Here is a 23,604-nt window from a genome sequence, read left to right as displayed (position 1 = left end):
AGCAGACGAAGGCACGTGAAGGCAGCAATGTGCTTGCCTCCACACCTGGTGATGCAGGAGGCTGAGAAGGTGTTTTGGTTGCTGCTGGGAGTTTGGTGTGGTTGCCCCAAAGTCAAAGGAAAGTAATGGGTGGCTGGGCATGACCGTGGTGCCTCTTTCTGGCCAGCAATAGGGTGGTCTATTGGCTTCAACTTGGCCAGGCAGATGTTCTCTAGGTCCCGTGATTCTCCTCCTCTCACCTTCCTTCCTTCCTTCTTTCCTTCCTTCTTTCCCTCCTTCCTTCGCCTTGCGCTCTGAATGTCGTCCTGTCTCGTGTCTCTTGTACTTTCTTGCTCGGCTCTCTGGCTTGAGTGTCGTCTGCTGAGGTCTGCCCGATCTTCCTCTCTTCCTCCTCGTCTTCCTTCTCGTCTTCCTCTTGTCTCCGGCCACAACGGCGCCTGCTCCCGTCCTGCTCCCGGTGGGATTTGGGGCCGCCCTCTCTTCTGGCGCCTGCGTTTGCGCCCCGGCCCACCCTTGCCATCCCACAGAAGGGACAGGGAAAGACCCCCTTCCCGCCCACCCCCCTGCATTTTGTACCATTCTATAAATATTATATATATAAATATAAATATATAAATACAATATGTGAAGACATCTTATTGGTTTTTATTTTGAAATGATTTCTAGGCTTTGTTTTCTTTTTGGGTATCTTGTGCTGCCTGTAACGTATTGATTGACCTGTTTTATAGGTGCCTTTTTATTAAAAAGAGACATTTCAAAAACCTGTGCTGCCCGCCCGGCGCCTTTTTGGGTCTCCTCTATCCCCACCCTCTTCCTGAGCCTCGAAGGTTTCAGTGTTATACAGTCAAATACATCCAAAGCTTGATATGGAAGGTCTTTTTATTACTATTATTATTATTGGAATGTTTGAAAACAACATAAAGAGAACAGTGTGTAAACAACGTAAACGACTACACCTGAAAGAACACTTAAGAGAGCTGTATCAACTTGGGCCCTCCAGGTGTTTTGGACTTCAACTCCTACCGGCTGTTAGGAATTGTGGGGGTTGAAGTCCAAAACACCTGGAGGACCAAAGCTTGTCTATGTCTGTCTTAGATCAACAACTTAACATCCTATTTCTCCAAAAACTGGATGCGGGTCTGGAGGTACAGGGAACTCAATGCATTTCGTCATGATTCCTTGTACAGTAGAGTCTTGCTTATCCAATATAAATGGGCTGGCAGAACGTCGGATAAACAAAAATGTTGGATAATACGGAGTCTCCTACTGTTACCCGTCCCACGCGATGCTAGACACCTAGAATACTAACAATACAGAGCTAAAGAGTTAAGGCTAGGCAATGCCTCAGGGCTAGATGGTTCCAGCAGGATGCAGAAGAGGAGCGTGGAAGTCACAGAAGGAAGGAGGAAGCATGCTTCTGCTTCCGGTCCTGCCTCTTTCCGAACTCTTTCCTCCCTCCTCGTCTAGCACTTTTCATTTATTGAGAATGGAGAGAGAGTTGGGGAACACTCCTTTAATTGAAGGGGAAATGCTGGAGGAAAAGAGGAGCTTCAGATAAGATTGTCAGATAAGACGGAATGTCGGATAAGTGAGACTCTACTGTACTTGACTCGTTGAGAAGCAAGAGGTTTTGCAAAATAGGAATGAGCTGAGCTGCACATCCCTGTCTTCTCCCTTCCTCTGGTGCTTCTCCCCTTAAAGGAAGACTTGATGTTTGCACCCTGTATTTGATCTGTCAAGCTCAGTGCACTGCAGGTTACCAGCTGCAACAGCTAGGAATACATGCACAATATATCTGGTGTGGAAGATTGCAAATATACAGTATTTTTATTTATTTATTTATTTTCTCTCTGGATGTAGGTTTTTATTGATACTTCGTTTTATGAGCGGGTTTATACAATTAATACATGAAATATGTCAATAATCGTATTTCTCTACACCCTTCCATTATCTCCACCTCCTTCATTCAATATTGTCCACTCACTTATCTAGTATGTCTGAGTTCATTCATTCTTGATTGCAAATATACAGCGTTGGAAACTTTACAGTTTTTGCAAAAGTCAGAGCCTTCGGGTAAGAGCCAGGGCCAACACCTTCCTTTTTGCTTGCTGCTTGAGTTCAGTGAGTGCAAACAACTCTGCGTTTTTAACTCAGTTTGCAGCGATGGGCTAAACCAGATATGGGTGAACTTGTGCCCTTCATGTGTTTTGGACTTCAACTCTCACCATTCCTAACAGCCTCAGGCCCCTTCCTTTCTCCCCTCAGCAGCTTAAGTGGCTGAGGGCGGAAAGGAAAGGGCCTGAGGCTGCCAAGGGGGGAAAGGACAGGGGCTGAGGCTGCCGAGGGAGTAAAAGGAAGGGGACTGAGGCTGCTGAGGGGGGAAAGGAAAGGGACCGAGGCTGCTGAGGGATAAAAGGAAAGTGACCGAGGTTGGCGAAGAGAGGAGGAAAAGGAAAGAGACCGAGGCTACCGAGTGGGAAAAGGAAAGAGACCGAGGCTGCCGAAGGGGGAAAAGGAAGGGGACCGAGGCTGCCGAGGGGGAAAAGGAAAGGGACCGAGGCTGCCAAGGGGGAAAAGAACAGGGCCTGAGACTGTTAGAAATGGTTGGAGTTGGAGTCCAAAAAACCTGGAGGGCCCAAGTTTGTCCATACCTGTTCTAGAGCTTGGGATTGGTTGCTCAGGAAAAGACCAATGGGGAAGCAGAACAGGTCAAGTTCCCTTTGTATTGCGTTTGCCAATTCTGCAGGTGACCTAGAAAGCAAGACCCTGGTGGCCATAAGCAAAGGCAGGTTCCTAAGCCACCTCTGAGGATGGATTTCCGGGCCAACGGAGCAAGGATATGGTTTGTCCCACCAAAGGAACTGGACACTTCGGTTCCAGGAAGGCGACAGGTGAGTCTCATTCCTAGGCCAAGCTTTGGTCTGGAAGCATTGGCTGGTCTGGGTCTTGGGTGTCCGCACGGAGCCATTGCCCAGTGGCCACTGGGGGGGAAGACGAGCCCAAAGACGAAGGGGTCAAAGGATTCATGGCGCAAGGTGAGGCCCCATGGCGGCTGTTGGATCCGGTGGTCTCCGTGGTGCTCTCTATTCCTCGCGAACCCAGAACGTTCTGCAAGGCGCCTTGGCTCAGGCAGCCCAAGTCGTGCAGGACCCGGCAGGCGTCATGGCGGAAGCGGGCGCCCACAAAGGCATAAAGGAACGGGTTGAGTCCACAGTGGCTGTAGCCCAATAGCTCGGTCAGCGCAATGGCCATGGCCAGGCCGTACCCATGTGTGCAGGAGTCAGGGGCCAGCCTGGTCAGCGTGTCCCAGAAGGTGACAATGTGGAAGGGGGCCCAGCAGAGCAGGAAGACGCAGGTGACCAGGATGGCCACTTTGACGGCCTTCTGCCGCTGCAAGCGCTGGGAGCGGCAGAGCATCCTGACGATGGCCGCGTAGCAGAAGCACATGACGGCCGCGGGGAGGAAGAATCCCACCACGTGGTAGAGGAAGCGGGTGGCCAGCCAGGAGCGCACACCTTGCGCACCGTACTTCTTGAAGTAGCAGATGCTGAGGTTGCCGTTCTCGGGCCAGACCTCTGTGAAAAGCAGGTCGGGCATAGCCAGCAAGATGGACATCAGCCAGACCGCCAGGCAGGTCAGGTGGACGGAGAGGGAGCGCGGCCTCTGGAAGGTGCGCAGCGCATGCACCACGGCCAGGTAGCGGTCCACGCTGATGCACCCCAGCAACAGGCTGCTGCTGTAGAAGCTGACCCGGGTGGTGGCGCTCAGGACCTTACAGAGGACGGTGCCAAAGACCCAGCCGGCCAGGCTCTCGGCCGCCCCGAAGGGGAACATGGCCACCAGCAGCAGGTTGGCCAGCGCAAAGTGGAAGAGGAAGACCTCCGTGGAGGTGCGCGCCCGGCGGTAGCGCCACAGGGTCACCATCACCAGCAGGTTGCCCAGGCCGCCCAGGAGGAAGATCAGCAAGTGGACCGCCGGCACCAGGAACTTGAAGAAATGCGCCCCGGACTCGGGCTCCTCTTCGCAGATGTAGTCGGAGTAGTTCCCCTCGTTGTCCAGCTCACTATAATTGTACTGTGATGGGAAGGGAGAGAGAAGGGAAGGCATTAAGGCTTGGGCTTTGGGGAAAAGACGGAAAGGAACGTGGGTCAAAAGAACAACCATTCGTATTTCCTAGCCTTGCTATAATTTTGATAGAGAAGAATGCTGCTCTTTGCAGACCGTGCAAAAAGAATCTGCGAAGCCCACCTCCTCCAAGATGAACTGAACCACCTCAACTGGGCTCTCCAGGCCAATGGAGACTCCACCTCAGACATCAGAAGAGTGGCAAGACCACCGAGAAGAAGCCACGAGAGTCAAGACCAAGACCCACCCAGAGGAAAAGTGTTCTTGCCAGATATCAAGGGAACCGCTGACCACAGAGGGAAGCTGATGAGGAAACACAACATACAAACAATCTACAGACCCATCAAGAAAATCCAACCAATGCTCCGTTCAGCAAAGGACAAGAGGGATCCTCTCACCTCTGCAGGAGTCTACCATTGTATACCATGCAGCTGTGGACAAGTCTACATAGGGACCACCAAACGCAGCAGCATTGCCCAAATACGAATCAAGGAACATGGAAGGCACTGCAGACTCCTTCAACCAGAGAAGTCAGCCATAGCAGAGCACCTGATGAACCAACCTGGACACAGCAGATTATTTGAGAACACAGAAATGCTGGACCACACCAACAACCACCATGTCAGACTACACAGAGAAGCCATGGAAATCCACAAACATGTGGACAATTTCAACAGAAAGGAAGAGACCATGGAAAATGAACAAAATCTGGCTACCAGTATTAAAAAACTCTAAAATTACAACAGCAAAACAGCAGAGAGGAAACAACCAGGCACATTTTAACACCTCTCAACAAAAGGTTTTCCCAGGCTCAGGCAGGCCTTCAAATGCTAATGAAGGTGATCAGTTGAAACATTCACACTTAGCTCCAGGAGAGAAGAGCTCTTTGCCCCACCCCAGCCATTCCACAGATATATAAACCCATTTTCCTAGTTCCAACAGACCTCACTACCTCTGAGGATGCTTGCCAGAGATGCAGGTGAAACGTCAGGAGAGAATGCCTCTAGAACATGGCCCTAGAGCCCAAAAAAACCCACAAGAACCTAGTGATTCCAGCCATGAAAGCCTTCGACAATACAATAATGCTGCTCTTTGCAGGTATCCGTAGACATGCCGATACCCTTTGCTGTAACTTGAATAAATAGAGATGCAATCTATATAAATAAAAATGTAATGTTCGTGGCATTCACAGAACTCAAAAACCACTGGGGGAATTGACACCAAATTTGGACACAAGACACGTATCAGGCCAACGAGTGACCAGCACTCATAAAAACACTGAAAAACACCGCAGAAGGGACTTTAAAAGCCCTAAAAAGCTAAATGACGAAAAGCTAAATGACAATACAGAAAAAAGGGAAGAAAGAGGGTAGGAAGGGGAGGAAAAGAAAGAAAGAAAGTGAAAGAAAGAAAAGGAAAAGAAAGAGGTAGGGAAAGAAAGAAAGAAAGAAAGAAAGAAAGAAAGAAAGAGGGAAAGGGAGAAGGAAGTATGGAAGCAAAGAGAGAAGGAAGGAAGGAAGGAAGGAAGGAAGGAAGGAAGGAAGGAAGGAAGGAAGGAAGGAAAGAGGCAGTGAAGGAAGAAAGGAGAGAAAGAGGGAGAGAAAAGAAGAGGGGGAAGGAAGGAAAGTTAGAGAAGGAAGGAAGGAGATAAGGAAATAAAAAAGGGAAAGAAGGAAGGAAAGAGGGAGTGAAGGAAGGGGGGAAGATAAAGAGGGAGGGAAGGAAAGAAGGAAAGAGAAGGAAGAAAAGAGAGACAGCAGAAGAGAAAGAAAAAGGGGAAAGGAAGGAAAGAGATAGAGAAGGGAGGAAGAAGAGAAGGAAAGACGGGAAGGAAGGAAAGAGTGAGTGAAGGAAGGAGGGAAAGAAGGAGAGAAAGAGGGAAGGTTGGCCACAGCAAAGCCTGGCGGGTATAGCTAATCTATATAAATAAAAATGTAATGTTCGTTTGTGGGATTAACAGAACTCAAAAAACACTGGACGAACTGACACCAAATTTGGACATAAGACACCTAACAACCCAATATATGTCCTTCACTCAAAAAAACTGATTTTGTCATTTGGGAGTTGTAGTTGCTGGGATTTATAGTTCACCTACAATCACAGAGCATTTGGAACCCCACCAACGATGGAATTGAACCAAACTTGGTACACAGTTCTCCCAAGACCAACAGAAAATACTGTTAGCGATTGGTGGGCATTGACCTTGAGTTTTGGAGTTGTAGTTCACCTGTGGACTCAAACAATGATGGATCTGGACCAAACTCTACACAAATACTCAATATGCCCAAATGTGTGCACTGGTGGAGTTCAGGGAAAACAGAATCTTGACATTTGGGAGTTGTAGTTGCTGGGATTTATAGTTCACCTACAATCACAGTGCATTCTGAACCCCACCAATGATAGAATTGGGCCAAACCTCCCACACAGAACCCCCATGACCACCAGAGTCGGCCATAGCAATGCGTGGCAGGGGACAGCTAGTATCTTTATATATATATGTAATGTTCGTTTGTGGGATGAACATAACTCAAAAACCACTGGGCGAATTGACACCAAATTTGGACACAATGCTCCTCTCAGGCCAACGAGTGACCATCACTCAGAAAAACACTGAGAAACACAGCGGAAGAGACTTAAAAAGCCAAAAAAACAAAAAGATGCTACAGCACATGCGCAAAAACAACTCCCCTGGCAAACAAAACACACAACAGCATATCCACACTCTCTTCCGGACTACAGCTCCCAGCATCCCCTAGACCAGGCCCTTTAGGAGAGGAGGAGGATGCTCCAAATGCACTGCTTCCAAGATGAATCTTCTCCTTGAATTTCTTTGAGAGCATTCCAAGCCCGGCATATTTCCAATTTCCTATTCCTGGATTGCAACTCCCAGCCATCCTCCAGATAGATAGATTAGATAGAGATAGATAGTAGGTAGACAGATTGATCAGGAAGACTGCTGGGAGTTGCAGTCCAAGAATAGGTTGAGAAGGAAGGGGAGAAAGGGAAGTGAAAGAAAAGTGGGGAAGGAAGGGAAGAGGAGGAAAAGGAAGGAAGGAGAGAAGGAAAGAAAAAAGAGAGGAAGGAAGGAGGAAAGGAAGGAGGAAAGGAAGGAGAGAAAGGGAGGGAAGGTTGGCCACAGCAACACGTGGCAGGTACAGCTAATTTTATATATTTTTATATTAAATACTAGCCGTCTCCCTGCCACGCGTTGCTGTGGCCCAGTCTGGTGATCTGGAAAATAAAGTAATGGTTTCTAATACATGTAATTTCTTTCTGCTTGTGGGCAAACAGTATTTCTTGCTGTTTCTTTGCCAGTGTTGATGTGGAGAGTGTCTGGTTTGCCCACTCTGGAACAGGCAACTTATCATTGTCCTTCTTTTGGGGTCCCTTTCAAATCTAGGATACTATATATCTGAGTGAATCATATCTATCTATCTATCTATCTCTATGGCTGGATGACTCTTTATCTGGAGGGCTTTGTTTACGTTTTCTTGCCCTGTGAAGGGAGTTGGACGGGATGGCCTTAAGTATTTTTTTGTTGGTCATGTGGGTTCTATGTGGGAAGTTTGCCCCGATTCTGTCGTTCGTGGGGTTCAGAATGCTCTTTGATTGTAGGTGAACTATAAATCCCAGTAACTGCAACACCCAAATGTCAAGGTCTATTTTCCCCAAACTCCATCTGTGTGCATATTTGGGCGTATGGAATATTCGTGCCAAGTTTGGTCCAGATCCATCATTGTTTGAGTCCACAGTGCTCTCTGGATGTGGGTGAACTACAGCTCCCAAACTTAAGGTCAATGCCCATAAAACCCTGTTGGTCATTGGAGTCCTGTGTGTCACCTTTGGTTTAATTCCATCATTGGTGGAGTTCAGAACGCTCTTTGATTGTGGGTGAACTATAAATCCCAAGAACTACAACTCCCAAATGCGAAAATCGAAATTTTTTGCGTGAAGGACATACATTGGGTTGTTAGGTGTCTTGTGTCCAAATTTGGTGTCAATTTGTCCAGTGGTTTTTGAGTTATGTTAATCCCACAAACGAACATTACATTTTTATTTATATAGATATATCTATTTGGCATCAAGAAGAAAAGCTTGTTGGTGAGTCAGGAAGACATTTTACTCAATTCTGGCCATAGGCAAAGAAAGCTAAACACACTTTCCTGCTGTCCCTATCCACAGGTTCTGTTGACCTGCCTTCATGGAAGTTGACAATTTCCCTAAAAAAAACAAGACTTTCTTCCTTACGCCATATCTATATACATACCTTTATTTATTTATTTGTTTGTTTTTTATTTATTTATTTATTTATTTGTTTGCTTTACTTCTATACCACCTTTCTCAGCCAAAATGGCAACTCAAGGCGGTTTACATAGTAAAGATCAACACAATAACAACAAGAAGGCAGTTAAAAAACACATTATACAAAACATCAGGTCAAACAATCATAATCATAATCCTAAATATATGCCTCAGCAAACAAGTCAGAATCAGAATCCGTAATCATAATCCCTTATACCAATTCCTGTGATCAATTGTACCGTATTACTGTATTTCATTGCATTATTTAGCCAAACGCTTGTTCATAAAGCCAAGTCTTGACTTTCCTCCGGAATGCCAGCAGTGAAGGGGCCTGTCTGATGTCCACAGGTAGGGCGTTCCATAGCCGAGGGGCCACCACCAAGAAGGCCCTGTCTCTCGTCCCCGCCAACCGCGCCTGCGAAGCGGGTGGGACCGAGAGCAGGGCCTCCCCAGACGATCTTAATGTCCTGGTCGGTTCATAGGAGGAGATGCGTTCGGAGAGGTAGGTAGGGCCAGAACCGTTTAGGGCTTTATAGGCTAAAGCCAGCATCTTGAATTGTGCCCGGTAGCAGATTGGCAGCCAGTGGAGCTGGCGCAACAGAGGAGTGGTATGCTCCCTGAGTGCCGCTCCTGTTAACAGCCTGGCTGCCGAACGTTGGACCATTATTCGAACTAATATGCTGCCACTCTCCTGTGGCTCGGAGCAGCTTACAAGAATGGCTATGTGTGTGTGTGTGCTGCAATAAAGGCTATAAGCATGTCTGTTGATAGGCAGAGTAAGTTGGGAGCTTTTATCAAAAACAGGGTTACCTGCCCGCACCTGTGAAAGAGCCATATCCTTCTCTATCAAAGCCATAGCAAGGCGAGTGTATATACTAATGATGTGCAACATTGGACCATCTCTAAAAATAGAGAATTCTCTTCAGAGAGTTGAAGTCCAAAACCAAAGTCCATTATTTTATTTATTTATTTATTAAATAAATAAATAAAAATAATAATGTTGCAATCATGCATGTGTGCGCTTCAAAGTAAATTAGTCCTCCAGAGATTGCAATCCAAAGCCAAAAGTGAAAACATGGTTTGGGCAACGCTCTCTCTCTCTATTCTGATATTCCATCTGGATCACGTTTTGGTACCACGGCATTCCTTCCTGAGAGCCACACAGCCTTCTTTTCCTCTCGCAGGGCCAAGGTTTTGGCCCAATTTCTTCTTCAGCAAGCCTAAACCGCAACATCCTCTCGGGGAGAGATTTTCTCTCTGTTCGGATATCACTAATCACTCACAGCCAGGTGTTTGCGGAAAACAAATTGCAAAAGTTTCACTTCCTATTTAGCTGCAAATGCACTGCAAGTGGGAGAGAGAAGGCGGGCATCCTTTAATTTGGGGGGATCTCCCTCGGACATTCACCAGAATATGCACCCTCTGCAAATGTGGTGATACCAGAATCAAAAGAATCAGATGGGATCCCGAAGGTCATCTAGACCAACCCCCCTGCTATGCGGGAAGACCAACCACTGGCATGCAAAAAAGAATAATGTCCCCATCCTGAATGTCAATAATAACTTTAAAAAAAGAAGTAGTCGCCCCCAATCTTCATTAGGTTCTAATTGAGTATATGACACCAGAACATGCAAGTGGCTGTCTCTTAGAGCTGGCGTGAGCAAACTTGGGCTCTCCCTCCAGGTGTCTTGGACTCGAACTCTCACCATGCCTAACAGCCTCAGGCCCCTTTATTCTCCATCTAAACAGGGGCTGGATGGCTATCTGTCAGGGGTGATTTGAATGCAATATTCCTGCTTCTTGGCAGAATGGGGTTGGACTGGATGGCCCATGAGGTCTCTTCCAACTCTTTGATTCTATGATTCTATGATTCATCACTATGATACTTCACCTTGTTGATGGGAAGTTTCCCACCGGAGTGGAAATCATCTATCGGACAGATGGCAAGCTGTTTAACCTCAGCAGACTGAAAGCCAAACCAAGGTTACAACAACATCTGTTATAGAACTCCAGTATGCTGATGACAACATCGTCTGTGCGCATTCAGAAGAAGATCTACAAGCCACTCTAAACACCTTCACAGAAGCATACGAGAAGCTCGGCCTGTCATTGAACATCAAGAAAACCAAAGTTCTGTTCCAGCAGTCACCAGCCAATCTCTCTCCAATGCCAGAGATACAGCTTAATGGTGTAACGTTAGTAAATGTGGATCATTTCCGCTCCCTTGGCAGCCACCTCTCCACCAAAGTCAACATCGACACCGAAATACAACACCACCTGAGCTCTGCGAGTGCAGCATTTTTCCGAATGAAGCAGAGAGTGTTTGAGGACCGGGACATCCATAGAGAGACCAAGGTGTTTGTCTATAAAGCTATTGTCCTCCCAACTCTGCTCTATGCCTGCGAAACGTGGACTGTCTACAGACGTCACATGCAACTCTTGGAACGATTCCATCAGTGCTTTCTCTGAAAAATCCTGCAAATCTCTTGGGAAGACAAGCGGACAAACGTCAGCGTGCTGGAAGAAGCAAAGACCACCAGCATAGAGGCGATGTTCCTCTGCCATCAACTCCGCTGGGCCGGCCACATTGTCCGGATGCCCGACCACCGTCTCCCAAAGCAGTTGCTCTACTCTGAACTCAAGAACAGAAAACAGAATGTTGGTGGACAGGAAAAGAGATTTAAAAATGGGCTCAAAGCCAACCTTAAAAACTCTGGCATAGACACTGAGAACTAGGAAGCCCTGGCCCGTGAGCGCTCCAGCTGGAGGTCAGCTGTGACCAGCAGTGCTGCAGAATTTGAAGATGCACGAATGGAGGGCGAAAGGGAGAAGCGTGCCAAGAGGAAGGTGCGTCAAGCCAACCCCGACCAAGACCGCCTTCCACCTGGAAACCGATGCCCTCACTGCGGAAGAAGATGCAGAGCAAGAAGAAGGCTCCATAGCCACATACGGACCCACAAGAATATTGGAAGACAATCATCCTCGGAAAATGAGGGATCGCCTAAGAGAGAGAGAGAAGAGAGGCCCCTTCCTTAAGTGGCTGAAGGGGAAAAAAGAAAGGAATTGTGGGAGTTGGAGTCCAAGACACCTGGAGGGAGGGCCCAAGTTTGACCATGCCTGGTGTAGACCATGGCCCAAATCCTTGCTTACAATAGCTTGTAAAAAAACTCATTGAAAACATTAACTAGCTGTGGTCCCTATCAGTTCACTGGGTGTGTTTACATGTGTGCATCATATGTCCCTGTTGCACACGCCGGGCACGTTCTAAATCCCAAATTGTGCCTCGGTCCCATTAGTACTGCTAGTAAAGGGAAAGGTTTTCCCGTGACATTAAGTCCAGTTGTGTCCAACTCTGGGTGTTGGTGCTTACCGGCGTTGCCCGTAGACACCTCCAAGGCCATGTGGCCACTGGCATGACCGCATGGAGCACCGTTACCTTCCTGCCAAAGAGGTACCTATTGTTTTTGAACTGCTAGGTTGGTAGAAGCTGGGGCTAACAACGGGAGCTCACCCCACTCCCCGGATTCAAACTACTGACCTTTCAATCAGCAGCTCAACGGTTTAACCCACTGCATCAGCATGAAAGTGTGCTAAGCTTTGTTTGTTTGTGTCTCCCTTTTGCAAGAATAGAGTAAAATGTCTTATTGCAGCGTTTCTCAACTTGGGGGTCGCGACCCCTGGAGGGGTCACAAGAGGGTGTCAGAGGGGTCGCCAAAGACCACTAGAAAACACAGTAATTTCTCTAAGTTTGGCCCACAACTCTCAAATGTCAAGGTATATTTTCCCCAAACTCCACCAGTGTTTACATTTGGGCATATTGAATATCTCAAGTTTGGTCCAGATCCATCATTGGGGGGGGGGGGGGGTGTTTCTGAGACTCCATGTGGAGGGAGGAGAGCAGGCATGCTTGGCGCAAGGGAGAGAATGCAAGATTGGAGAGAGGCTCGCGCCATCAAATCTCTTCAAGGCATGGGAGTTCTGTGTAGGAAGTTTGGCCCAATTTTGTCGTCTGTGGGGTTCAGAATGCTCTTTGAGTGTAGGTGAACTATAAATCCCAACTCCCAAATGTCAAGGTCTATTTCCCCCAAACTTCACATTTGTGCATATTGAGTATTCATGCCAAGTCTGGTCCAGGTCCATCATTGTTTGAGTCCACAGTGATCTCTGGATGTAGGTGAACTACAACTCCAAAACTCAAGGTCAATGCCCACCAAACCCTTGCAGTATTTTCTGTTTGTCGTGGGAGTTCTGTGTGCCAAGTTTGGTTCAATTCCATCTTTGTTGGGTTTCCGAATGCTCTTTGGTTGTAGGTGAACTATAAATCCCAGTAAGTACAACTCCCAAATGTCAAGGTCTATTTTCCCCAAACTCCATCAGTGTTCACATTTGGGCATATTGAGTGTTCATGCCAAGTTTGGTCCAGATCTATCATTGTTTGAGTCCACAGTGATCTCTGGATGTAGGTGAACTACAACTCCAAAACCAAAGGACACTCTCCACCAAACCCTTCCAGTATTTTCTGTTGGTCATGGGAGAACTGTGTGCCACGTTTGGTTCAATTCCATTGTTGGTGGAGTTCAGAATGCTTTTTGACTGTAAATGAACTATAAATCCCAGCAACTACAACTCCCAAATGTCAAAATCTATTTTTTTTGAGTGAATGACATTTATTGGGTTGTTAGGTGTCTTGTGTCCAAATTTGGTGTCAATTCGTCCAGTGTTTTTTGAGTTCTGTTAATCCCACAAATGAACATTACATTTTTATTTATATAGACTAGCCGTCCCCTGCCACGCGTTGCTGTGGCTCTCATGGGGGTTCTGTGTGGGAGATTTGGCCCAATTCTATTGTTGGTGGGGTTCAGAATGCTCGTGATTGTAGGTGAACTACAAATCCCTGCAACTACAAATCCCAAATGTCAAGATGCTATTTTCCCCAAACTCCATCAGTGTTCACATTTGGGCATATTGAGTATTCGTGTCGAGTTTGGTCCAGATCTATCATTGTTTGAGTCCACAGTGATCTCGGGATGTAGGTGAACTACAACTCCAAAACCAAAGGTCAATGCCCACCAAACCCTTCCTTATGCTATAGATAGATAGTTTTCTCTGGGTGAGCAGATGGTGACTACTAGGTAGCATATGTTCTGTATCAGAAACTAGAGCTGATGTGATCTATCCAATGCAGTTTTCTGAATCTGCACCACAGATGGTGACTACTGGGTAGCATATGTTCTGTATCAGAAACTAGAGCTGATGTGGTCTATCCAATGCAGTTTTCTTGAATCTGCACCACAGATGGTGACTACTGAGTAGCATATGTTCTGTATCAGAAACTAGAGCTGATGTGGTCTATCCAATGCAATTTTCTGAATCTGCACCATAGATGGCGACTACTGGGTAGCATATGTTCTGTATCAGAAACTAGAGCTGATGTGGTCTATCCAATGCAATTTTCTGAATCTGCACCATAGATGGCGACTACTGGGTAGCATATGTTCTGTATCAGAAACTAGAGCTGATGTGGTCTATCTAATGCAGTTTTCTGAATCTGCACCACAGATGGTGACTACTGGGTAGCATATGTTCTGTATCAGAAACTAGAGCTGATGTGGTCTATCCAATGCAGTTTTCTGAATCTGCACCACAGATGGCGACTACTGGGTAGCATATGTTCTGTATCAGAAACTAGAGCTGATGTGGTCTATCCAATGCAATTTTCTGAATCTGCACCACAGATGGCGACTACTGGATGGCATATGTTCTGTATCAGAAACTAGAGCTGATGTGGTCTATCCAATGCAATTTTCTGAATCTGCACCACAGATGGCGACTACTGGATGGCATATGTTCTGTATCAGAAACTAGAGCTGATGTGGTCTATCCAATGCAATTTTCTGAATCTGCACCACAGATGGCGACTACTGGGTAGCATATGTTCTGTATCAGAAACTAGAGCTGATGTGGTCTATCCAATGCAGATTTCTTGAATCTGCACCACAGATGGTGACTACTGGGTAGCATATGTTCTGTATCAGAAACTATTTTTATTTATTTATTTATTTATTTATTTATTTAAATAAATAAATAAATAAATAAATAAATATCAGAAACTAGAGCTGATGTGGTCTATCCAATGCAGTTTTCTGAATCTGCACCCCAAATAACCAAACCGAATCTAAAGTTTACCAAAAACTGATTGGTAACCCTTTTGGTACCAATGTTGGAGAGTGGCCCCTGGTCAAAGTGGCCCCTAGTTCTGTGGTTCCTGGTCAAGAAAAGGTTGGGAACCACTGGTATGTACAAATGGTTGCTCTTTCAAAGCCTGTTTCCGGGCTTTGCTCCCTTCCTCTATCATGATGATCTACATGAAGAAAACTCTGCCCTTTCCCCTCCCAGGAGACTGGCTTGTGGTCTTCTGGGGTCCTGCGTTCAGCGGAAATCTCACCAAACTGCAAAGTACCAACCCGACCACTTCTGCAGCGAAGACTTTCCTGTTGCACCCCGACCGACCGCCACATCCGGCCCGCCTCTTCTTCTTCTTCTTCTTCTTCCCCTCCGCCCCATTTTTACTCACCTGGAGCCCCTTCTGCTTTCCTGTTCCTGGCACCCCTTGGTTAGGGGTCCAGCGCTCAAGGGGTGGGGGCACTGAGACAAGGATACCGCCCCACTCCCCAAATGAAATTTCCCAGCAATTCGCTCACAGGAAGAACCTTTGTCCTTACCGTGTTCTCATTGTTCCCTGGGTCACTTCTTAGTCGTAGTGGGCAAACTTGGGCCCTCCCTCCAGGTGTTTTGGACTGCAACTCCCACCATTCCTAACAGCCTCGGGCCCCTTTCTTTTTTCCCCCCACAGCCACTTATCTGGCTAAGGAGGAAAAGGAAAGGGACTAAGGCGGCCGAAGGGAAAAGGGAAGGGACTGAGGTTGCAAAGGGGGAAAAGGAAAGGGACTGAGGCTGCCAAAAGGGAAAAGGAAAGGGACTGAGGCTGCCGAGGGGGGAAAGGAAAGGGACTGAGGCTGCCAAGGGGAAAAGGAAAGGGACTGAGGCTGCCGAGGAGGAAAAGGAAAAGGACTGAGGCTGCCGAGGGGGGAAAGGAAAGGGACTGAGGCTGCCGAGGGGGGGAAAGGGACTGAGGCTGCCGAGGAGGAAAAGGAAAGGGACTGAGGCTGCCGAGGAGGAAAAGGAAAGGGACTGAGGCTGCCGAGGGGGGAAAGGAAAGGGACTGAGGCTGCCGAGGAGGAAAAGGAAAGGGACTGAGGCTGCCGAGGAGGAAAAGGAAAGGGACTGAGGCTGCCGAGGGGAAGAGAAGACACTGAGGCTGCCAAGGGGGAAAAGGAAAGGAACTGAGGCTACCGAAGGGAAAAGGGAGGGGAATGAGGTTGCACAGGGGGGAAAGGAAAGGGGCTGAGGCAGCCGAGGGGGAAAAGGAAAGGGACTGAGGCTGCCAAAGGGGAAAAGGAAAGGGACTGAGGCTGCCAAAGGGGAAAAGGAAGTGGAGTGAGGCTGCCAAAGGGGAAAAGGAAAGGGACCGAGGCTGCCGAGGGGGAAAGGAAAGGGACTGAGTTTGCAGAGGGGGGAAAGTAAAGGGACTGAGGCTGCCGAGGGGGAAAGGAAAAGGACCGAGGCTGCCGAGGGGGAAAGGGAAGGGACTGAGGCTGCCGAGGGGAAAAAGGAAAAGGACCGAGGCTGCCAAGGGGGAAAAGGAAGGGGACTGAGGCTGCCGAGGGGGAAAAGGAAAGGGACTGAGGCTGCCAAGGGGGAAAAGGAAGGGGACTGAGGCTGCCGAGGGGAAAAAGGAAAAGGACCGAGGCTGCCAAGGGGGAAAAGGAAGGGGACTGAGGCTGCCGAGGGGGAAAAGGAAAGGGACTGAGGCTGCCGAGGGGAAAAAGGAAAAGGACCGAGGCTGCCAAGGGGGAAAAGGAAAAGGACTGAGGCTGCCGAGGGGGAAAAGGAAAAGGACCGAGGCTGCCAAGGGGGAAAAGGAAGGGGACTGAGGCTGCTGAGGGCGAAAAAGGAAAGGGACTGAGGCTGACGAGGGGAAGAAGGAAAGGGACTGAGGCTGCCAAGGGGGAAAAGGAAGGGGACCGAGGCTGCTAGGGGGAAAGAAAAGGGACTGAGTTTGCAGAGGGGGGAAAGGAAAAGGACCGAGGCTGCCAAGGGGGAAAAGGAAGGGGACTGAGGTTGCCAAGGATGAAAAGGACAGAGACCCAGGCTGCTGAGGGGGAAAAGGAAAGGGACTGAGGCTGTTAGTAATGGTGGGAGTTGCAGTCCAAAACACCTATCGGGAGGGTCCAAGTTTGCAGATGCCTGATTTGTATCCTGCTCCCCTTCTTTTCCACGGAGCCAAAGCTTTTCTGGTGATGCCCCACCTGTACTTGCATGGGCTGAGCCGATGTGTTAGGTGATGCCAGATTTTGAAGGAATTCATTGGGAAAGGCAAGGTTCTTATAAAGAGGGAGACATTGCTACAGCCTTGCATGGTTGCCACTTTGGGCAATACGTCTGGAAGTGCCAGCGTTGGGAAGCTAAGCATGGGCAGAGCTTGGATGGGAGGCTATTGGGAGAGACGTCGGCCAGCATCGGTCCAAGCAGTGCTTGGAAAGAAGCCCAAAGAGCATAGAATCATAGAATCAAAGAGTTGGAAGAGACCTCCTGGGCCATCCAGTCCAACCCAATTCTGCCAAGAAGCAGGAATATTGCATTCAAATCACCCCTGACAGATGGCCATCCAGCCTTTGTTTAAAAGCTTCCAAAGAAGGAGCCTCCACCACACTCCAGGGCAGAGAGTTCCACTGCTGAACAGCTCTCATAGAATCACAGAATCATAGAATCCTAGAGTTGGAAGAGACCTCCTGGGCCATCATCCAGTCCAACCCCATTCTGCCAAGAAGCAGGAATATTGCATTCAAAGCACCCCTGGCAGATGGCCATCCAGCCTCTGTTTAAAAGCTTCCAAAGAAGGAGCCTCCACCACACTCCGGGGCAGAGAGTTCCACTGCTGAACGGCTCTCACAGTCAGGAAGTTCTTCCTCGTGTTCAGATGGAATCTCCTCTCTTGTAGTTTGAAGCCATTGCTCCATTGCATCCTAGTCTCCAAGGAAGCAGAAAACAAGCTTGCTCCCTCCTCCCTGTGTCTGCAATAGCAAATGTGGATGCACCACTGACATAAAAGCCTGCCTGATGTTTGCACACATACACAAGTTCCCTTATTAACCCTGGGATGATATAAATGGAGATGTAGTTCTGCAGCCGAAACCGTGGAAAGATTCCCTATGAGATGCAGCATGAAGGGTCCCCAAAGCTTCCCGGGAGCCTCGAGGGGCCCTTGGGGAGCCTTAAGCCCACATCCTCCACCCTCCTGCCCCTTCCCGCTTGCCCCCTTCAAGACCCCAAACATACCATGTCCATGATGTCCTCCATGGCGATGCTATAGTCGGCCATGGCTTGTGTGGATCGTCTTGAAGGACTGCAAGTGAGGAAGATCCAGATGAGCAACATGCACTACTCAAGCTCATTTGCAAAGCAAATTCAGCCATTTCCATCACCAAAAGGAGATGAAGTAGTGGGTTTCTAAAATTATCCCATTACTCTTGCTATATTTATTTATTGACCCTATTTATACCCCGTCTTTCTCGACCCCGAAGGGGACTCAAAGCGGCTTACATATAAGACAGCGTTTCTCAACCTTGGGGTCAAGACTCCTGGAAGGGGTCACAAGGGAGGTCACCAAAGACCATCAGAAAACACAGTAATTTCTGTTGATCATGGGAGTTCTGTGTGGGAAGTTTGGCCCAATTCTATCATTGGTGGGGTTCAGAATGCGCTTTGATTGTAGGTGAACTATAAATCCCAGCAACTACAACCCCCAAATGTCAAGGTCTATTTTCCTCAAACTCCACCAGTATTCACATTTGGACATATTTAGTATTCATGCCAAGTTTGGTCCAGCTCCATCATTGTTTGAGACCACAGTACTCTCTGGATGGAGGTGAACTACAACTCCAAAACTCAAGGTCAATGCCTACCAGAACCTTCCAGTATTTTCTGTTGATCGTGGGGGTTCTGTGTGGGAAGTTTGGCCCAATGTTATCATAGGTGGGGTTCAGGATGTGCTTTGATTGTAGGTGAACTAGAAATCCCAGCCACTACAACTCCCAAATGTCAAGATTCTATTTTCACCAAACTCCACCAATGTTCACATTTAGGCATATTGAGTATTTGTGTAGAGTTTGGTCCAGATCCATCATTATTTGAGTCCACAGTGCTCTCTGGATGTAGGTGAACTACAACTCCAGAACCAAAGGACACTGCCCACCAAACCCTTCCAGTATTTTCTATTGGTCATGGGAGTCCTGTGTGCCAAGTTTGGTTCAATTCCATCGTTGGTGGGGTTCAGAATGCTCTTTGATTGTAGGTGAACTATACATCCCAGCAACTACAACTCCCAAATGTCAAGATTCTATTTTCCCCGACCTCCACCAGTGTTCACATTTGGGCATATTGAGTCTTCATGCCAAGTTTGAGACCACAGTGCTCTCTGGATGTAGGTGAACTACAACTCCAATACTCTTCCAGTATTTTCTGTTGGTCGTGGGAGTTCTGTGTGCCAAGTTTGGTTCAATTCCATCATTGGTGGGGTTCAGAATGCTCTTTCATTGTAGGTGAACTACAAATCCCAGCAATTACAAACTCCCAAATATCTATTTTCTCCAAACTCCACCAGTGCTCACATTTGGGCATATTGAGTCTTTGTGCCAAGTTTGGTCCAGATCCATCATTGTATGAGTCCACAGTGTTCTCTGGATGTAGGTGAACTACAACTCCAAAACTCTTCCAATATTTTCTGTTGGTCATGGGATAACTGTGTGTCAAGTGTGGTTCAATTCCATTGTCAGTGGAGTTCAGAATGCTCTTTGATTGTAGGTGAACTACAAATCCCAGTAACTTCCACTCCCAAATGACAATCTCTCCCCAACCCCGCCAGTATTCAAATTTGGGCATATGGGGTATTTGTGCCAAATTTGGTCCAGTGAATGAGAATACACCCTGCATATCAGATATTTACATGATGATTCATAACAGGAGCAAAAGCACAGTTGTGAAGTAGTAACGAAAATCCACAATATGAGGGAGTGTCATAAGGGGTTGCGGTGTTGGAAGGTTGAGGACCACTACTAATTAAGACATGGCAAATTCTAGGCTGGGTCAAGGAGCTCTTTTGTCCCCACTTGTTGGACGAGATTTCCCTGAGGAACAGGTCTTGCAAAGTCAAGGCAGCCATTGATGGAGTCTAATCATCATCATCATCATCATCATCATCATCATCATCATCATCATCTATATAAATAAAAATGTAATGTTCGTTTGTGGGATTAACAGAATTCAAAAACCACTGGGGGAATTGACACCAAATTTGAACAACATACACTTAGCAACCCAATGTGTGTCCTTCACTCAAAAAAAATAGACCTTGACACTTGGGAGTTGTAGCTGCAGGGATTTATAGTTCACCTACAATCAAAGAGCATTTTGAACTCCACCAATGATGAAATTGTTGTTTAGCTGTTATAATTTTAGAGTTTTTTAACACTGGTAGCCAGATCCTCCTCACCTTCATGTCCCCCCCCCCCCCCGCTGAAATTGTCGGACTACACAGAGAAGCCATTGAAATCCACAAGCATGTGGACAATTTCAGCGGGGGGGGGGGGGGGCATGAAGGTGAGCAGGATCTGGCTACCAGTGTTAAAAAACTCTAAAATTATAACAGCTAAACAACAGAGAGGAAAAAACCAGGCACAGATTAACACCTCCCAGCAACAGAATTTCCCAGGCTCAGGCAGGCCTTCAAATGCTAATGAAGGTGATCAGCTAAACATTCACACCTAACTGCAGCAGGGAAGAGCTCCTTGCCCCACCCCAGCCATTCCACATATATAAACCCATTGTCCTAATTCCAACAGACCTCACACCTCTGAGGATGCTTGCCATAGATGCAGGCGAAACGTCAGGAGAGAATGCCTCTAGAACATGGCCATATAGCCCGAAAAAACCCACAAGAACCTAATAATAATAATAATAATAATAATAATAATAATAATAATATGGTTTTCTGGCATTGTATATTTCTGCCGCTTTTGTGATTGTTATTTTGATTCTGTAGCCCACTTGTTGATAGATGTCCAGAATCAGCAGCATCCACCACGGTCTTTTTTATCCTGGGCATTGGCTGAGCCAGTATAGACTTTGTTTTGGTTTGCTTCTCCATAACACTAATGGGTTAGGTGCTCTTGGTTCCAATCTCAGCTGAGACCTCTCTGGCTTGGTTGGACCTGCTGGGAGTTGACAAGGAGAAGACCTGGTGATGGCTCACAAATGGAATCCTGAAGAAGGAGACAGAAGAAGGCCTTGTCGAAGGCTTTCATGGCCAGAATCACTGGGTTGTTGTAGGTTTTTTCGGGCTATATGGCCATGGTCTAGAGGCATTTTCTCCTGACGTTTCGCCTGCATCTATGGCAAGCATCCTCAGAGGTAGTGAGGTCTGTTGGAACTAGGAAAAAGGGTTTATATCTCTGTGGAATGACCAGGGTGGGACAAAGGACTCTTGTCTGCTGGAGCTAGGTGTGAATGTTTCAACTGACCACCTTGATTAGCATTTGATGGCCTGGCAGTGCCTGGGGCAATCTTTTGTTGAGAGGTGATTAGATGATTAGGTGATTAAAAACCATTGCAAAAAAAAAAATCAAATCATTAAAATAGATTCAACTGCCAACTTTAATAACAAATTAAATAAAACTTTCCCCCTCCTCTCTATGAATTCAACTGCACAGAAATTACTTTAAAATAATAGATTAAACTGCCTCCTTTTCTCTTTTGTATACATTCAACAAAATAGATTAAAAATATATTTAAAATTAAAAAATAGATTAAAATCCATCCTTTTATATTTTTTTCCTTTCTTTCTTGTATGAATTCAAATGCAAAAAATTATATAAATTTTTAAATAAACCACCAACTTTTCCCCTCCTTTCTATGAATTCAACTGCACAGAAATTACTTTTAAAAAATAGATTAAACTGCCTCCTTTTTTCTCTTTTGTATAAATTCAACAAAATAGATTTAAAATTTAAAAATAGATTAAAATCCATCCTTTTTTCCTTTTTTTTTTCTTGTATGAATTCAAATGCAATATATATAAACATCAAAAAAACCAAGATTATGGCAACAAGAATGATTGACAACTGGGAAATAGAGGGAGAAAATGTGGAGGCCGTGACAGGGTTTGTATTTCTAGGCGCAAAGATGAGTGCAGATGCAGACTGTGGCCAGGAAATCAGAAGACGCTTCCTTCTTGGGAGGAGAGCAATGTCCAGTCTCGATCAAAGAGTAAAGAGCAGAGACATCAGACTGGCAACCAAGATCCATTGCCTAGTCCAAGCCATGGTCTTCCCTGTAGTCACCTACGGATGTGAGAGCTGGACCTTAGGGAAGGCTGAGTGAAGGGAGAGAGATGCTTTTGAGCTGTGGTGTTGGAGGAAAGTGCAGAGAGTGCCTTGGACCGCGAGAAGATCCATCCAGTCCATCCTCCAGGAAAGAAAGCCCGGCTGCTCACTGGAGGGAAGGAGACTAGAGACCAAGAGGAAGTCCTTTGGCCACATCATGAGGAGACAGCAAGGCCTAGAGAAGACAATGATGCTGGGGAAAGTGGAAGGCAAAAGGAAGAGGGGCCGACCAAGGGCAAGATGGAGGGATGGCATCCTTGAAGGGACTGGACTGACCTTGAAGGAGCTGGGGGTGGTGACGGCCGACAGGGAGCTCTGGCGTGGGCTGGTCCATGAGGTAACGAAGAGTCGGAGGCGAGTGAACGAATGAACAACACACACACACACACACATATATATATATAACTAGCGGTCCCCTGCCACGTGTTGCTGTGGCCCGGTCTGGTGATCTGGAAAATAAAGTAATGAGAAAGTGTTGGTTTCTAATATCTGTCATGTCTTTCTGCTTGTGGGTAAACAGTATTTCTTCTTGTTTCTTTGTCAGTGTTGATGTGGAGAGTGTCTGGTTTGCCTACTCTGGAACATGCAACATATCATTGTCCTTCTTTAGGAGTCCCTTTCAGATCTTTGATACTGCATCTGTCATATACATATATGTGTGGGTGTGAATTCCTGGATGGCCCTTTGTCAGGAGGACTTTGATTATGTTTTCTTGCCCTGGTGAAGGGAGTTGGACTGGATGGCCTTAAGGTAGCATTTCTCAACCTGGGAAGTCAATACCGGGGGGGGGGGGGAGGTCACGAGGGGGGTGTTAGAAAGGTCACCAAAGACCACCAGGAAACACAGAATTTTCTGTTGGTCATGGGGGTTCTGTGTGGGATGTTTGGCCCAATTCCGTTACTGGTGGGGTTCAGAATGCTCCTTGATTGTAGGGGAACTATAAATCCCAGTAACTACGATTCTGAAATGTCAAGGTCTATTTCCCCCAAACTCCATCTGTGTTTATACTTGGGCATATTGAGGCTTCGTGCCAAGTTTGGTCCAGATCCATCATTATTTGAGTCCACAGTGCTCTCTAGATGTAGGTGAACTACAACTCCAAAACCCAAGGACAATGCCCACCAAACCCTTCCAGTATTTTCTGTTGGTCATGGGAGAACTGTGTGCCAAGACTGGTTCAATTCCGTTGTTGCTGGAGCTCAGAATGCTCTTTGATTGTAGGTGAACTATAACTCCCAGCTACTACAACTCCCAAGTGTTAAGGTTATTTTCTCCAAACTCCACCAGTGTTCACATTTGGGCATATTGAGTATTTGTGTAGTTTGGTCCAGATCCATCATTGTCTGAGTGCACAGTGTCCTCTGGATGTAGGTGAACTACAACTCCCAAACCAAAGGACACTGCCCTCCGAACCCTTCCAGTATTTTCTGTTGGTCATGGGAGTTCTGTGTGCCAAGATTGGTTCAATTCCATCATTGGTGGAGTTCAGAATGTTTTTGATTGTAGCTGAACTATAAATCCCAGCAACTACAACTCCCAAATGACAAAATCATCTTTTTTTGAGTGATCGTCACTCCTTGTGTAGTGAGACGTTTTGTTGCCAAATTTGGTGTGATTTCGTTCATTGGTTATTTTGTTTTTAAGATACTCATTATGCACAGAGAATATAGATAGATAG

General features: G+C 46.8%; 1 protein-coding gene across 1 annotated transcript; it reads right to left on the bottom strand.

Annotated features, from left to right (window-relative positions):
• Nucleotides 1-2,904: 2,904 nt before the first annotated feature.
• On the bottom strand, nucleotides 2,905-17,898 carry CXCR5 (C-X-C motif chemokine receptor 5). Its single transcript, XM_060787501.2, has 2 exons — nucleotides 17,827-17,898; nucleotides 2,905-4,074 (listed from the first exon to the last, which is right to left on the bottom strand). The coding sequence occupies exons 1-2, from the start codon at nucleotides 17,866-17,868 to the stop codon at nucleotides 2,905-2,907; spliced, it is 1,212 nt and encodes a 403-aa protein (XP_060643484.2). The 5' UTR covers nucleotides 17,869-17,898.
• Between the last annotated feature and the right edge of the window lie 5,706 nt (nucleotides 17,899-23,604).

This window comes from Anolis sagrei, chromosome 7 (genome assembly GCF_037176765.1).
Source record: "Anolis sagrei isolate rAnoSag1 chromosome 7, rAnoSag1.mat, whole genome shotgun sequence".
Taxonomy (NCBI): domain Eukaryota; kingdom Metazoa; phylum Chordata; class Lepidosauria; order Squamata; family Dactyloidae; genus Anolis; species Anolis sagrei.
This window is presented reverse-complemented; position numbering and strand designations above follow the sequence as displayed.

Bases quoted from the DNA above. Each gene is read 5' to 3' on its own strand.
- CXCR5 (XM_060787501.2), bottom strand. From the start codon at position 17,868: ATGGCCGACTATAGCATCGCCATGGAGGACATCATGGACATG. The intron at 4,075-17,826 runs GTATGTTTGGGG...TTCCCATCACAG, and splicing joins TGGAGGACATCATGGACATG to TACAATTATAGTGAGCTGGA.